General features: G+C 53.4%; 1 protein-coding gene across 1 annotated transcript in view; it reads right to left on the reverse strand.

The window, feature by feature from the left end:
- The window catches only part of GPT2 (glutamic--pyruvic transaminase 2), a 33898-nt gene extending 18320 nt beyond the window's left edge, over positions 1-15578 (reverse strand). Inside the window, exons 1-5 of the mRNA XM_031024140.2 lie at positions 15460-15578; positions 14976-15246; positions 7245-7334; positions 4965-5073; positions 79-212 (exon numbers count right to left, since the gene is read on the reverse strand). Of these exons, the coding sequence (XP_030880000.1) occupies positions 79-212; positions 4965-5073; positions 7245-7334; positions 14976-15218 (576 nt within the window). The 5' untranslated portion in view covers positions 15219-15246; positions 15460-15578. The remainder of the gene's footprint in view (positions 1-78; positions 213-4964; positions 5074-7244; positions 7335-14975; positions 15247-15459) is intronic.
- Between the last annotated feature and the right edge of the window lie 877 nt (positions 15579-16455).

The raw sequence follows: 16455 nt of genomic DNA on the forward strand, positions 1-16455 counted from the left end.
CTCACATCCTTGGCCCTAACGTGCAAGGCTGTTCTTCACGTGGGTAAGCACTGCCTAATAAGCCACCCTCCCACGTACAGAAATGCCGTCACTGGCTCCTGTGGTCAGATAAATGTTGTCGGGGTCTGCAGGCACGCTGCCGTCTCTCCTGGTGATGTAGGCAGCCACGTCTTCACGGATGCAATTGACGCCCTGGCTAGCGCTGTAAGACCCTGTAAGACAGCGAGCAAGACAAGTGACTGGAGGCAGGATGACTGGCTCTATGCGGTTGGTGACAGCCACAGAATTACCTGGGGTGCGGGGGCGTGGGGGAGGTCTTAGACAGGACCCAACTCCCACTACTCTAGGCTGCGGAATCGTGGCAAGCTGCTTAACCACCTATCCGGGCTTCATCCACCCACCCGCTCATCCATCCGTCCACTCATCTGCTATCTCTCCATTCATCCACCTGCCCATCCACCCACCAATCCATTCATGCTTCCAACATTCACAGAGAAGTTAGACGTCAAGCATTATCCCAGGCCCTGGCATCCAATCAGGCAAATGTGCCCATCCTCTTTTATCCACCCTCCTGAGATTCATACACATTCTACAACGTATAATCACTACTGCTAGGCTTGCTCTGTCTTTATCACCGCTGCCTACACATGGTTCAAGAGAACCTGGAGGAACGGCAAGAGCCTTCTGCAGCACTGGAAATGTTCCATGTCTTGATCCAGCTGAGGGTTACACAGGTGTGTGCATGTGCAAAAACTATTCGAGCTGTACATTAATATTTGTTCATTTTATTATAGGTTTGTTAATGCCTCAATAAAGAACTTAAGTTTTTTAATGTCACGCCACTGTTTTTAGAAAGAATTTGAGAATAGGTACTTGCACATGCACAGAATCTGGTAGGAGTCCCAAACTGGTTGAACTGAACTCTCTGGAGAAGTAAAGGGGAGGCCGGGGGTCAGAGGTGGGAGGCAGACTTTTCACTCTATATCCTTTCACACCATTTGAATTTTAGACCACATTTAAAGAGAACCAGCCTATTCCTTCTAAGACTACTGCAAACCCACCACCAGGAGGTAGGATGGGGCTTCTCTGGGCGTCAGTATCAGTCAGCCCAGGCCCTGCGCCCTGGAGGCACTTCACGTGCAGCTGTACTCAAGTGGGCCAGCCAGGCTCCGCCTCAGTGTCTGTGCATCAGGGGACTCCCCCTTGCCCTCTGGCCAGCCGTAGGATGGGGGGAGGAGGGAGGGGAGGCTAGGCCAATTCTCTAAGGTTCCAGTGGCAAACATTAACATGTATCAAATCCAGGTGGTGGGTTCCAGGTCTTTTGTTACATTACTTGGGGTATTCTAATGCATTTGAAATATTTTATAAATTAAAACAGTGGGGAGGTACAAATGCTGGTATTAGAGAATCCTTCCTCTACGGAGTGACTGACTTGATTATTTCTGAGCTCCCAATCTCAGAAACATTTCCCGGTGCCTTCTCTCAATGCCTGCCCCTCCTCTCCATGGGGCCCGTGCATTCCCACACCAGCCAAGCCTCCCCTTTCTCCTACCTCTAGCTCATCCACTTCCTTGAGTTCCCAGGCCTTCGCCCCTTGGCAAGCTCCCCGCCCCTGCAGGCCACTGACTTTCCACCCTTTCCTTCAGCTTTTCTGTTACGCTCCAAACCACACTGGTCTTTCAAAGCTCAAATCGTCTCTCTCTAGGGGGCCTGTCATAAAGATACTGCCCCACGCCCAGCCTCTCCCCTGACCTGCAATTTCTCCAGTTATTTATTGTATACACATGAAGCCTGCCTCCCCATGTTGACTGTAAGTTCCTTGAGGGCAGGGGCCATTACCTAGTTCTTCTGTGCATCTCTGCTAGAGCAACCTATCCTCCTGCCTGGCCCCACCCCACTACACCCCTGCTTAGGACCCACTGCCCTCAGACTGATGGCAACCTGCCTCCCATGGCCTACAAACCCGCATCATCACCACTGCCGAACTTCCCAGCCCCATCACATACCGCCTCATCCAGACCTCTTCACTTTATCATACTCAGTTCTCAAACCTCAGGGCCTTTGCACACACCATTTCTTCTGTTTGGCATGCATTTGCAGGTTCTCTGTTACTCACCGTCCACTTGAATTTGAATCATATTTGCTCCTTAAACCCTCCCTCTACCTTAGAATCCCTGGTTATAGCCCCAGAGCTCTCTGCTTTTTCTCCAAGAACTCATGAAAACTAGAGATTATTTTTTGTGTGAGTTCTTTTTAATGTTTGTTTCTCCCAAATCTGACCGTGAACTTTGTGAGCATAGAAATTCCATCTGCCTGGTTCACTTCACCAGTGTCCCTCAGCGCCTGGAGCAGTGCTCCGGGAGGGCTAGATAAGGACCTGCACCTCCCTGGATGTCCCAGATTCCACCTTAATCTTATGTAAGATCCAAGATACAACCTGAACTGAATTACTCATCAAACAGAAAATAAGGAAACTCTAGTCAGAAGTAATTTTAGGGGCGCCTGGGTGGCTCAGTTGGTTGAGCATCCAACTCTTGATTTTGGCTCAGGTCATGATCTCAACTGAGGCCCATGTCCGTCAGCTCTGCGCTCAGCAGGGAGTCTGCATGACAGTCTCTCTCTCCCCTTGGCCCTCCCCCTACTCATGCATGCTTTCTCATATAAATAAATAAATCTTTAATAAAGGGCACAATAAAAACACATCCAGATGAGCTCTAAGACCTTGTTTACATATTTAATAATCCCGACCTGGGTCGGGGTCGCCCTGAGCATACTGACATTTTCCATTTCCCTTACTTCTATGGGCTGGTAGGCTTAGTTGACAGAGCACCACCCCCAGAATGACACTGCCCTACCCCCTGCAATGGGCAGGGACTGGTGGTGACCCGCAGGGACAGCACTTCTCCACACCTGACAAGGGGCTTTAGCACATACGTCAACCTCCTTCAAAAGCCCAGGAGGTGAGTAGAGTACTTTCTAGTTCAAGGAGGAGAGAGGCTCAGGGAGTACCCGCCTCACCTATCTTCACAGGGTCCTCAGACAGAACTCAGTGCAGGTCCGCAAAACCCCACAGGCCAACTTTCCTCTTGCTACAACACCCCAAGAGGGGACTCACATGAACGTGGCCTCCCAAACTCTTTCCCACAGCCCTGGCTGACAAGAGTTGCAAAAACTTGATGAAATTTCCTACAGGGAACAAAGAACCCCTCCCACTTCCCCAGACATTCACATCAGGTATGCAGAAGGCCAACACTCCGTCCCCCTGCCTCTCCTTGCAGCTTCCAGGAATCAGGCCCATGGCCATGGGGTCTTTGAGAAGTGCCTTTGTCCTGTGCTCTGGGCAGAGGGCTCAGGAGGAGAGGAGACTGCAGGCTGGGCCTTTGGGCTGTCGGGTTGTTCTCTGCCAGCTTGTGGTTTCGGCCTTGCCACACAAGGCTGGGCCTCACCCTCCCCAGTCTGGCGGGCAGGAAAGCAAGGGGGAGCTAGCCCCCTCCTGAGAGGGACACCCTGAAGGACAGTGACCAGACTCGGACAGAGGGCTGGGGGAGCAACCACAGCAAGGAAGGTGGTAAGCACGGGGCTCTCACTGAAGGGAAAGAGCAGAAAAAGGAAGGGGAGGGGCTGGGGGATGACAGAGAGGCCAAAGGTAGCTGATCCTCTGCTGAGCAAGCCACAAGAATCACTCTCCCACGTTCCAGAACATTCAGGAACGTGCCCTAAAGAAGCTCTAAGAACAACTATTTTTCCTGGGGCAAGGAAAGCTGGATCCCCTGTGTAGGCGTGGGGCAAAGGAATGGGGCAAAAGTAAACAGAACAAAGAACAGGAGATGAGAACAAAGAACCAGAGGCCCAGAGACTAGAAATCCATCTCAGCAGCAAAGGGAGAGAGAGTATCATTTTCACATCTACGGGGGCCAAATTCCAGGGCCTCCCTCCATGGAGTGCTCCCTCCATAAGGAGGCAGATGGCTGGGCGTGGCCTTTAGAACCAAAGGCCGGGGTGGTGGGAACACAAGGAATGGGAGGGTGGACAGCACGGTCAGAAGGAAGGAAGCCACCAAACGGGGTTCACAGGCATCTCACAGCACTCCCCTTCCCCAATAACTGCCTGCCCCTTCCTGCCTGTGGGGGTGACAGACAGGCTAGAAGGCTGGACAAAGCCGCGCACCGCCCTTCACCCGGCCTGTCACTGAGGCCCATCCCTGGCTTAAACCCTCTGCTCTGAGGGGCGCCTGGGTGATTCAGGGTTAAGCATCTGACTCTTTTTCTTTTTCTTTTTTTTTTTAAAGATTTTATTTATTTATTTGAGAGAGACACAGCAAGAGAGGGAACACAAGCAGGGGGAGTGGGAGAGGGAGAAGCAGGCTTCCCGTGGAGCAGGGAGCCCGATGCTGTGCTCGATCCCAGGACCCTGGGATCATGACCTGAGCCGGAGGTAGAGCCCAACCAACTGAGCCACCCAGGCGCCCCAGCATCTGACTCTTGATTTCGGCTCAGGTCATGATCTCGGGGTCCTGGGATCGAGCCCCGCATTAGGCTCCACACTTAGGAGGGAGTCGGCTTGAGGATTCTCTCCCTCCCCCTGCTCTCTCTCTCTCTAAAATAAGTAAATCTTTTTAAAAAAACCAACCAACCCTCTGCTCTGACAGAAGGGTCAGTTACTCAAGCTGGCTCCCAGGTGTAAAGCCAAACTCCAGGCCAATGTAGGCTCTTGCAACTGAAGTGCCCTGGTCCTCCAAAAGGTATCATTTACCTCACTGCCCAGCTAACAGGAGCTGAACAGAGCAGACAAGAAGAGGAAGACTGTTTTTCATTACTCTGCATGTCACCATGCCATACACGTTCACACACACACTCACATGAATAACTCTCCATTCGTGGCCAGGGCCCGGGCCCACACTCAAAACACATGCCCTCGGTACCCACTTCATGCCCTCTGGGACCTGGCTAATCGGGGGGCCTCACCCAGGCTGTTCCCGCCACAAGCCTGTAGAATCCGCCGGGCTCGTTTCTTAGCATCTTCTGGGAAGCTGGGGCTGTCCAACAGGTTTGGGTAGGTACAGAGTGCCATCACCTGGGGGAACAGAGACGCGGGCTGGGCTCCCAGCACCCCCCCCACCCCAAAGCACCAGGAGGGGCACAAGGACCCTGAGCATTGACCCTGGGAAGATGACAACTCCGGGATGTGCTGGAGCATGCCTCTGTACGAGGGCTCCAGCCTGGGGGAGCTTGGGGGTGCACGGGGAGGAGCATGCTGGGCTCTTTGCAGCAGGAGAGATGCTGAAAGGCGGACTACATCATGACCTGGGCTTGGGACCCAAAGGGGGGCTGCCAGAAGAGGAGCCGGGGAAGAGAAGGAGCCTGCCCCTCAGTCCCTCGCCCCAACTCTTCCAAAGAGGATAGCAGTTCACACACCCAAGGCCACAAGATCCAGGGGGCTCCTGAGCCGGGACCAGGGCTGAGCAAGCAAGTGAACCCCAACTGAAAGGAACACAGACCCTTTCCTAACTTACAGACTGCGTGTCCTCCCCCACGCCCTCAACCCCCTGCCCCCTTTCTCACCATCATCCCTTTTCCCAGCCAGAACTGAAAGCCGGGTCAGCTTTCCCATCTCTGTAACAGAAAATCACCCTAACCTCACAAATTAAGAGGATTAAGCAAGGAAATGTTTGCAGAAGTGCTGGTAAACCCCAGCTCACCGGGCAAGTCTAAGCTGGTAGCTTAGGAGCTGTGCCAAGAGCACTGAGGGGAAGTGAGGGCTTGTGGCTCTGACACCAGCTGGGTGACTTCAGGTTGGAGCTGGCTTCTTGGAGCCCTGCTCTTCTTCAATGGTACAATGGGGAGTGACCCGGCCTACCCTCTGCTCTCCTTCCACAGGCACTTGTGAAGAGGAGACAAGTGTGAAGGCTGCAGGATGCCAGCACCAGGTAGAAGCTGGGTTTGCCATAGCCAGAGGCAGAACTGGACTTGGGAACGTGTCAGGCAGCCAGAGAAGGCTGAGGCAACATTCCTGTCCAGAGCCCCAGGCATGTGTGGGGAACAGCTCTGGCCTCTTGCCTCCAGAGCTGCGTGAGTCTAGGATAGCCAGGGCCCTCCAGCCTCCTGCTGCCTCCGCCTCACTGGCAAAGCTGCTCTGTTTGGTCTGATCCATTTCCCCATCCTGGGCCCAGGCTGGGGCCTCTTACATTCCCGGGCAGCTGGTGCGCTCCTGAGGTCAGCAGCAGTGGCCACGGGAGGGGAGGCCCGATGGACGTTCCTCAGGTCAGTGCCAGCCTCGGTTCTTTTCCCCAGACCCCGTGCGAACTCCCTGAGCTAAGTAAGGTCCCCACACCCCTCCACCCAGAGAGTAGGGCAGGGTCCGGGAAAAGGGCCGGGGCCTTCAGGGCTCAGCTGCCCTGCTTGCCCGAGCCTACGAACCTTCACCACGTAAGCACCATATTTTGCTCCAATTCTTCTTTGCCACTGCTGGTCTCTAGCCTCTGTTCAGGGGGCTCTATGGCATTTTCCCACCCTGTTTTTTTCCCTCCAGCCCACCAATCCCCCAGTTTCAGCCCACGCAGCATCCTTGTGGCTGGTGCTCACACTGGAGCATAAAACCGCCTCCTGGAGACCCCAGGAGCAGGACGGGTCATAGCAGCAAGGCAACAAGGAGAGGAGCAGCTGACAATGGTCTGCAACCCCACACTCTCCTGCTGGGCCAGGGGTGAGCACTTCATGCTCACTGTCGCTCTGGGGCCCCCAGCTGTCCTCCAAGGCAGGCTCTGGTGATCTGCACTTGCTCAAAGCCACCCAGGTGGTAAGTGGCAGAGTCAACACTCAAACTTGGGGTGTCTCACCTGGGATCAAAGTACCTGGACCCCCACATACCACCTCCCAGCCCACTGGGCCTCTACCTCTCCAAGCTGCCTCTGATGCGCTTATCAACCAAGCTCCGAACTCGGTATCAGAGACCATGACTATGGAAGGGCATCCCTGGGAGCCTCATACACAAGAGTAACCCCAAAATGAATCTAGGCATTCCAGACAACTTTGGAAGGGGAGGAGGCTGAGGGAGAGACCCGGGGGACATCAGGCACCGGAGGGGGCTGCTACTTTAATGGCACCTCCCTGTGGGATTCTGGTGCCTGCTGTGTCCTGAGGGGGCTGGATGGGGGAGGAAGCAGGGATGAGAGGAGCTGGCTGGCCCTACGAGCCTCCAGTTCCCTGCTTTCACCCAGCAGCCTCTGCTCCTGAGGGCCAGCTTACCTGTCGGAGGAAGGTTATTGGCTGCTGGCCCATGGCCTGGGCGTCCCCGATGTTGGCACGGATGACCTCAGTGAATGGTTTTTTGATACCCTGAGCAGAGAGAAGGCAACAGGTGGTTACCTGAAGACTCGCAGACCCTGGATTCCAGAGACCAAGCAATGCCCCCATAGGATATTAATAAACACTCCTATTTTGAGCCTTACCAGGTGTCAGGCGTAGTGCCAAGCCCTTGACATGGCTTGCCCCATTTAACCTTAACCACTACCCCATGAAGAACTAGTATTAATCTCATTTTACAAATGAGGAAAAATGAGGCTTCAAAAGGCTAAGAAACTTGCCTGAGATCACATAATTGATAAATACAAGGACTGGGATTTGAAGCCAGACTCCAAGATGACTCTTCTTGCCACTATGCTCAGCGCCCCCCACTTTGAGAAGGCTGAAGAGCTCTCCTGGGCTACCACAGCACGCTGAGGAAGCTGCAGGTCCACGGCCGCCAGTCAACTGGGGCCTGCTGGGGATGCCTAAATAGAAGACCTTGGGGCAAAAGTGGTGGGAGGCAGGGGTCAGTAGCAGAGGCCCCCAAACGTCAGGGAGAGGCTCCCACAACTCGCCCCCAAGCACAGTTCCGCCTCAACAGCCTAAATAAATGGCAGGGGCACCACGGCCACCTGCCCCTCCAGAAGATCCCCGATCAGCGGGGACCTCTAGGCTTGTTCCCTTGCAACCTGGCTTTGCAGAATAAAGAATGTGGGCTGATTTTCACTTAAAAAAAAAAAAAAAGGCACCAGAGATGGGAAGAGTAGCTACAGAACAAACTCGTGGCCACTGCCTACGCAATGTGTTCAGCACCGGAAGGAGGTCCCAGAGGGACTCAGACACCTGCCAACCTCAACGTCGGGGAGTGGGGGGGTGGGGGAGTGACTAAAGGACTCCCCACTGCTACGGAGAAAACGCACTTTGGACGGAGGTTTGTGGGGATCTGGAAATGTGGGGATTCCACAGAGCTCCCTGATAAGTCCAGAATTTGCCACTAGAAGAGTATCAGCAGCAGGTTCAAGGACCTCCCAGGGTGGCTGAAGGATTCCCCGAGACAAACACTACGAAAGCACTTGACAGAGTACAAACATCATCATCTTACAAAGCCCGGCCAAGGACAAGGTCGACAGGGTCATGGGTAGAGTTAAGAAGGCTGTGGGGCAAGGAGGTGGCGGGACCGAGGGGTGGCCTGGGTGCAAGGCCTGGCCACCTTCCCATCTCCAGCTGCCCTTTCCTCAAGGGCATGCTAAATTCAAATTTTAAAAATACAATTCTAGGGGCGCCTGGGTGGCTCAGTCATTAAGCGTCTGCCTTCGGCTCAGGTCAGGATCCCAGGGTCCTGGGATCGAGCCCCACATCGGGTTCCCTGCTCAGCGGGAAGCCTGCTTCTCCCTCTCCCACTCCCCCTGCTCGTGTTCCCTCTCTCGCTGTGTCTCTCTCTGTCAAATAAATAAATAAAATCTTAAAAAAAAAAAAATACAATTCTATGTGGTTTTTTAAAAATTTTTTATTTAAATTCAATTTAGTTAACATGTAGTGTATTGTTAGTTTCAAGGGTAGAATTTAGTGATTCATCAGTTGCATCTAACACCCAGTGCTCATTACATCAAGTGCCCTCCTTCATGCCCATCCCCCAGTTACCTCATCCCCCTCCAGCAACCCTCAGTTTGTTTCCTAGAGTTAAGTGTCTCTTAGGGTTTGCCTCCCTGCTTTCTATGGTTTTGACCCTTGTCTTTTCTCCATTTCCCACAATGTGGGAATAAAAGCACCTTTAGAAAACTTTCCCTTTTCAAAATCAGTAATATACACCTTAAGTAAAACACAATGACCTTAAGGGACGAAAGCAGCTGGCAAAGAAGTTTTCCTGACCCTCCCCTGCCACTCCTAAGACCCTCCCATATATCTGGCTGCTCTGGAGTGAGAAGGCATGGAGTAGGGGACAGAGCAGGCTGAGGAGGGTGTCTCAGAAATGGCCCTAGACCTTCATAAACAGGGCTTGATAAGTCTCCAGAAGCTTATGGGGGGAAGAGGCCTTTTAATTCCCTGTGTCCCTTCTGCAGAGCTCTTCAGGGGTGGTCAGTATGAAAAGAGGTCCCAGCGTGCATGGGAGAAGCAGCTTAAGTGTCCTGAGGGCCAAGGCATATGGGTGGCACCACCCTCTGCTCCAGGGCTAGGACAGGGGTGAGAGCAGGACCCTGGAGACAGACTGTGAGGCATGTGGCCCCAGGGCTCACCCCAGGGGCAGGAGGCTAGCGGTGGAGGAGGGGCCAGGCCATGGTGTGCAAAGGGGCAGGACCCACCCACCCCTTGGCCCCGGCCTGGGCTCCAGGCACAGGTCCCTCTGTCAGCCTGTGAACTGCCACAGCCCCCCAGGCCTGGCCAGCGGAATACAGGTAATTTCTACAGTATGGGCACAGTCCATTCTTTGGTGGGGATAAAATCTGTCACAGTCGAGAGCCAGGACTGCGGGCCCTCAGCCAGCCCAGTGCAGGGAGAGAATATGCCTGGAACAGAGCCCTGGATGTTCCTTTCCCATGCCCGCCCCCTGCACTGCTCAACCGAATTCAGGGCCTGCTGACAAGAAGCCTAGGAACACTGAGCATCTCTTTTCTTGAGTCTGGGTACCCACAGACCCCAGACATTTTGCTGTGATGGATGAGCTGGGGGGGTGGGGGAGATTGGCTCCCTTGTGGGCAGCAGACCAGCCTGCCCAGCCAAAGGCCTCCATACAGAGGAGACTGTTCTGGGCAGATTCCTATCTCTAGGTACTCAAGGTCCACACGGGATGGGAAATACCAAGGAGCCAGGGACAGACTCCTGCCCAGAGTGACTCATCCAGGCCTGGTAGGCACACCCTGTGGTGACCTTGCCTCAGCCCAGCCCCCAAGAGCCTGTCGGGTCAGCAGGTAGCGTCCAGTTTCCTCCCACAGTATCCTAGAGCACATCTAGATAATCCACTTGCATACATCCCGCCCAGAACTACCTCCCTCTGGGGCAGTGAGATAAGATCCTACCCAGGGGAACTCCTTCCCCACCATCCAGCTTAAATAGGGATCAGGGAATAGGCCCTCAAGTTCAAGGATGGCATATTTCAGAAGGTGTTACCAAGGAGAAGGAAAAAGACTATCATTGTCCTTCCCAGTTGACAGGCCCAACTTCACTAGGAGGGTTGAGGGCCCAGTGATGATTCTAACAGGCTCAAGGCAGTTTTCTTGAGTGAGGGATGGCTCCTGTCACTTCATGTGACTCGTGGGGTGAGGGGGCGGGGAAGAGTTGGTAGGGCAGTTATATCCTGGAACAGAGCCCTGGATGTTCCTTTCCCATGCCTGCCCCCTGCACTGCTCAACCAATTCAGGGCCTGCTGACAAGTCTGGGAACACTGAGGGGCACCTGGGTGGCTCAGTCGTTAAGCGTCTGCCTTCGGCTCGGGTCGTGATCTCAGGGTCCTGAGATCGAGCCCCACATCGGGCTCCCTGCTCAGCAAGAGGCCTGCTTCTCCCTCTCCCGCTCCCCCTGCTTGTGTGCCCTCTCTCGCTATGTCTTTATCTGTCAAGTGAATAAATAAAATTAAAAAAAAAAAAAAAAAAGTCTGGGAACACTGAGCATCTCTTTTCTTGGGTCTGGGTACCCAAGGTCCCACCAAGGTCCCCATGGGATGGGAAATACCCTGAATTCTGAGGGTCTGTGGGAGGGTCACCCGTAGAAACGGAGACTTACAGGGCAGAAGCAGGAAGGAAAGGGGATGAGCTCCAAATAGGATAATTCATGACGGCAAGGCTAAGGCCCAGGCAAGACAGAGCAAACCCTGCAGAATGCATTCCCAGACCCAGAGAGGCTCAGCATGAAGGCGAGGAAAGGGCATCCTGTGGTGCTTCTCCTCAAGCAACTCTCATTAGTTTGAGAAAAGGACTCTTAAGAGTTCTAACTGGTTTCTAGCTGTTTTCAAAGCATCATTACTAACATCTCAAACTAGTCTTTAGAAGAAATAAATTGGCCCCATTTTGCAGATGCATAAACTGAAGGCAAGGTGCTCTAAGAGACTGCTCTGAGGCCCACAGCACGTAAAGCAAAGCCCAGGATGCAGGTCCATGGTGACCTGGGCAGGGTGGGTGGTGGAGGGTTTGTTCTATTAGAAGCCCACACTACAAATTTATTTTAAAGTAGCATCTTGGGGCGCCTGGGTGGCTCAGTTGGTTAAACGACTGCCTTCGGCTCAGGTCATGATCCTGGAGTCCCTGGATCGAGTCCCGCATCAGGCTCCCTGCTCGGCGGGGAGTCTGCTTCTCCCTCTGACCCTCCCCCTTCTCATGTGCTCTCTCTCATTCCCTCTCTCTAATAAATAAAATCTTTAAAAAATATATAAATAAAAATTAAAAAAGTAGCATCTAAACTCTAAAGAAAATGACCAGTGAGATTTCACCACCTGTGCTTGGAACAGCCAGGGTTGCCGATCTTAGTTCTCAGCTAACTATAACCATGTGCTATCTAGCACCTTCCATTTTTACCAGTGTAGATGCAGTACAAACTGATGTTAACAGTCATAATCAGTTTTTCCCTCTATTTATGAATGTTTTGCCCCAACTGTGTGTACTTTACAAATAGAAGTAAAGCCACTCCTCTGTCTCTACTTGTGCCAACTTCCTCCCTTCTTGCAATAAAGAAAAAAAGAAGTAGGTTGAGGAAGAACTGACAGATCTTTTCAAAACTCCTACTAATTACAGCTTATTTTTAAGTGCTGCTCCCAGTGAACACCAGGATCTGAAAAGCTAGTACTTTCTCCCCCTTGGAGCTTGGAGCTGCTGTCAGCGAGAAACAGGGCCTCCCTGAGAGCACACAGACGGCACTGGAGGAAAATGGACCCTTTCACACCCACTTAGCCAACTACCCCTCCCTCCTTCAGGCTTTCCTGAGCATTTTCCACTCCTATCACAGAAGGAAGAAGAACGGGGCTCGCCCAGCAAGCCACCTCAAAGTCAAACACCAGAACCAAAAGGCAACACAAAGACCAGAACACCTTCAGATGGACAAGACGGTACAAAAGTCAGGGCAGGGGTTGGTGGGGGGATGAATCTCTGGGCCCACCAAGCCACCTCTCTCCTTTTATAGACTGGGGAAACCAAAGTCTAGAGAGGATATGAGATTCACCCCAAGTCACCCTACAAATCCTTACCCATCCCATCCGTACCCAATCAAACCCTTTATAACATCAGTCCAGTTGTGATCATTGCAGTTCAAAACAGAGGTAGAAAAAAACGACGCTGTGCACAGCCGAGCCAAAAAAAGAAAAAAAAAAAAAATGACTGGGAAAATATGGCTCTCTCAGAAGGGGCACTGTGTAAGCTCGCGAAGTAGAGCGAGGCTGTCTCCCAAAATGAAAGGTTTAAGTGAGGCTATGCTGGCTTGGCTGAGCTATGTCTTCAGCACCTAGACCGGGACAAAGTGAGAATAAAACGAGAAGGGAGGAGCTTGAATGAAAGCACCAGAAGGCAGGTGCACAGAAAACTCAACTTACTCGAGAGTAAGCCATGGGAATGTGGGGCATCTGTCCCAGAAATCACAGGGTGTTTCCAGCTTAAATGACCAAGAAATTTGTCCACCTCAAACATGGAACCATACCCTGGGCTGGAAACCCTTCATGGTTCCCCACTTCACACCGAAACCCCCACTCTGCACCAGAAAAGTCCTGAGCCCGGCACCCAGGACTCCAGCCCACCTTTTCTGTCTCATTGATCTCCCATATCCCCCTGCCATAGTGCTCTTCAAATAGCACCAACCCCTGCCCCAAATGGCCAGAACTTCCCAACCTTCCATCTTTGCTCACAGCTCCCACGTAGAATTCTCTCACATTTTTCTCTGCCTGCTAAAAAATCCCACCAGTCCTTAAAGAATTGGTGGGGGAGAGCCTCAGGTCCAGAGAACAGGTGGGCAGTCAGCCTCCTGAAGACAAAGACAGGACACCCTTCTGTCCTAATCATCCTCATACTTCACGGAGCCCACACCCAAGCTGCTATTTAGCAAAAGACAGATAGAGACAATTCCTGGAGCCCTTACCAGCTCTGAAACCAGAGGAATTAGCTGTAAAGTGATAAGCCGGGAACAATTTAATCTCAGCTTTGTTTTAACAGGGAGACTGTTGTCTCAAGGACAGGAAGCTCCAGTCGTCCAGATAGCCACAAGGAGCAGAGTGGCAAAATTCATGTTTTCAGTCCCTGGCCCACCTCAGGCGAGGGAAGCACAGAAACCGAGCCAGTCTTCTGTGGGCCAAACCTTAAACTTAGCCCTGCAAGAAGTCAGAGGGAGACCCTGGACTCTGACTTGTTCAGCTCACTATTTTCAGCCTGGAGAACTGAGCATCCCACCACTGCTTCCTCCCATGCATTCAAGGGACACTAAGTGATCAACTCGCCCCAGAGTCACCCAGTCTAGAGCCTCTGAGAGCAAGATCAAGGAACCCTCCTCCACCCGCATTCTGGGCTACAACTATCTTAAGCAAGCAGCTGTTTCATCAGATATTACAAATCTGGGTGCCTGGGCGGCTCAGTTGGTTAAGCGACTGCCTTTGGCTCAGGTCATGAGCCCGGGGTCCCGGAATCGAGTCCCACATTGGGCTCCTGGCTCAGCGGGGAGCCTGCTTCTCCCTCTGACCCCCTCCCCTCTCATGCTGTTTCTCTCTTGCTTGCTCTCTAATAAATAAATAAAATCTTTAAAAAAAAAAGATATTACAAATCTTAGGAGTATTTGCTTTTTTTTTTTCCTTCATTGCCACTCTTGACTTGGCCTCCTCAATTCCACTCAGGTTAGAACTGGTATCTTACAGAAGTAGCTCTTACACACACCCAGTCACCCTGGTTGTAGGAAGAGAGAAATCACTCCTGGGGATGCGGACACTTTTACATGCAACTACAAACTAAAGCCAAGATCCCAGCCAGCCAGTCACCAAGACAAAGAAAGCCCCACAGCCATCCTACCAAGGCCCCAAAGGCTCAAGACTTTGACTACCCACTGGGGATGAGTGTATCCCCAGAGAACAAACTGTGGTGGCCAATCAAGGTTTCAGTGAGGGGCCTAAGGGCAGGAATTGTCAGGACCCTCCTCCACACCTCCACTCTTGTCATGGAACCACTACTGTCAGAATGACCCAAAAGGTCTCAGAAAGAAAAAAGCTTTGGGAACAAACCCAAGTCTTAGAGCCTTCCTCCCTCTCCTACCTAACATGGTATCCTTCCCAACACGCCCATCCAGCACCCCCTTACACCATTCCTCCATTTTACTTTCTTCAAAGCACTTATTCACTATCTGAAATTCTCTTATTTATTTCCTGCTGGTTGTTGCCCTCCCCCCATGGATCTTGGTTCCACCGCGGGTAGGACAGCCACATAACGTGCAGTGCCTGGCACTACCGGTCGCTCAATTATAATTGATGAATTCAGTTCAACAAGTGAACCGTATCTGAGGGCCTTACTTTGTGCCAGGTGCCGGGAACCAGTGGGTGAAGGGATGGGAGGAGTGCATTCTTGTTTTAGCCAACCTTGGCTGAATGAAGAAGCTGGCCACCCGGGTGGGAGGAAGCCCCAGCGGGTGGACCCCAGCCGCGGACAGCTACTGCTCTCCCTCCGCCCGACCCCCGCGCGATTCGGCGACCCTAGTCTCCCTGGGCCCTCTCACCCCGCGGGCCCCGGCGCCCGCGCTCACCCGCTGCAGCTCGAGCTCGATCTCGCCGGCCTTGAGCACGATGGGTCCCCGCACCGCATACTCCACAGCCTTCACCTGCGGGTTCATGGACTCAAGCGTAAGGATGCGCTCGCGCCGGCTCCGCTCGGGCCGCACCTTGAGCACTGCCGAGGCCTCGGCGGCCGCGCTGCTCTGACTGCGGCCCCACGGGCCCGGGGTCCGGGGGCAGCAGCCCCGCCAGACCAGTGCCGCTGCCCGCTGCATCGCGCGCCCGCCCAGGGAAACCTTGACACTAGAAGAAAAAGAACAAACACGTCGCGCACAGTCGAAGGCGGGCACCAGTGCCCCCACCCCCAAGCCCAGCCAAGGGCCCTTTCAGCGAGCGGTGCCAGCCTGGCTCCGGGGCCGGATGCCCATCCCCCGGCGACTCGGACCCTCCACCGCGCTACTGCAGAGCCAAAGCAATTTCTGCAAAAGCTGCGCCCAATGCACGCATGCAACGTGCCTGTCGCCGCCGCCTGGCCACCCCTCGCTGAGCCCAGCTAGCGCGCGCGCCTGAAACTGGCCCCGGGCTTCGGCACCCGCAGCCGCATTTCAGCGCCCAGCGCCCGCACCGCCCGGCCCCCTGCGCTCGCACACCCACAGCCGGCGGGTCTGCCCCGGACCTGCCCACTTGCTCCTGGGCCTTGTAGTTCCCCAGTCTTCTTCCAGAGCCGATGTAGAGAGCTGGCTGAACTACAAGTCCCATAGTGCTCCGCGCTGGCCTGATAGGGGGCCGGGCCGGAGGCGGGAACGGTCTTCAGACTCTGCCGGGGGCTGGGCGGGCTCTTTGTCCCCGCTGAGGGGCAGGAGAGTTGGGCTGGGGCAGGGCTGGGGGCTGTTCTTTCAACCTTCTACGAATTTAGAGCTATTTGCCGTGTCTCCTTGGAGCCGCATCCCTCCCTCTCACAACTCCTCCCCCCCCCCCCCCCACGCACTATCCAACACCTGCGCGGAGACAGGCTGAGAGATGGTGCAGTCCTCGCCCCGGGTTTCATCATCCAGGGCCCGAAGGTGGCAGTGGCCGCTCAACGGGGGCTGGTAGGAAGTGGAGCTTAGGAGTTTCGGACTTGATTGCCACTCTTACCCTTCTGAGAGTCCGTTTCCTTGTCAGCAAAGCGGAGGTCTGACTCTAGCCTCTAAGGATTGTTGTGAGAATTAAAGGACCCGCACCAGGCAGGTACCAGGTGGTCAGGCTTTTCCTGACTTCATCTGTAGCACTTCCCTACCTTCATTACCTCTTTATTTCCTTGCAAGCATCTGAAATTATCTTGTTTAGATAGATACCTCTTACCGGCTTATGGTCTATCTCCTGCATTCACCATGTAAGCTCCAGAAGGGCAGTTTTTCCTATTCATCCTATTCATAGCACCTGTAAGGGTTCCTGGCAGATAGGTAGGCACTAGTAAATATTTGTTGAAGAATGAATGCTCAGCATAGGGTAGCTTTTTTTTTTTTTTTT

Source organism: Leptonychotes weddellii, chromosome 16, assembly GCF_054177405.1.
Source record: "Leptonychotes weddellii isolate Sample4059 chromosome 16, ASM5417740v2, whole genome shotgun sequence".
Classification (NCBI taxonomy): Eukaryota; Metazoa; Chordata; class Mammalia; order Carnivora; family Phocidae; genus Leptonychotes; species Leptonychotes weddellii.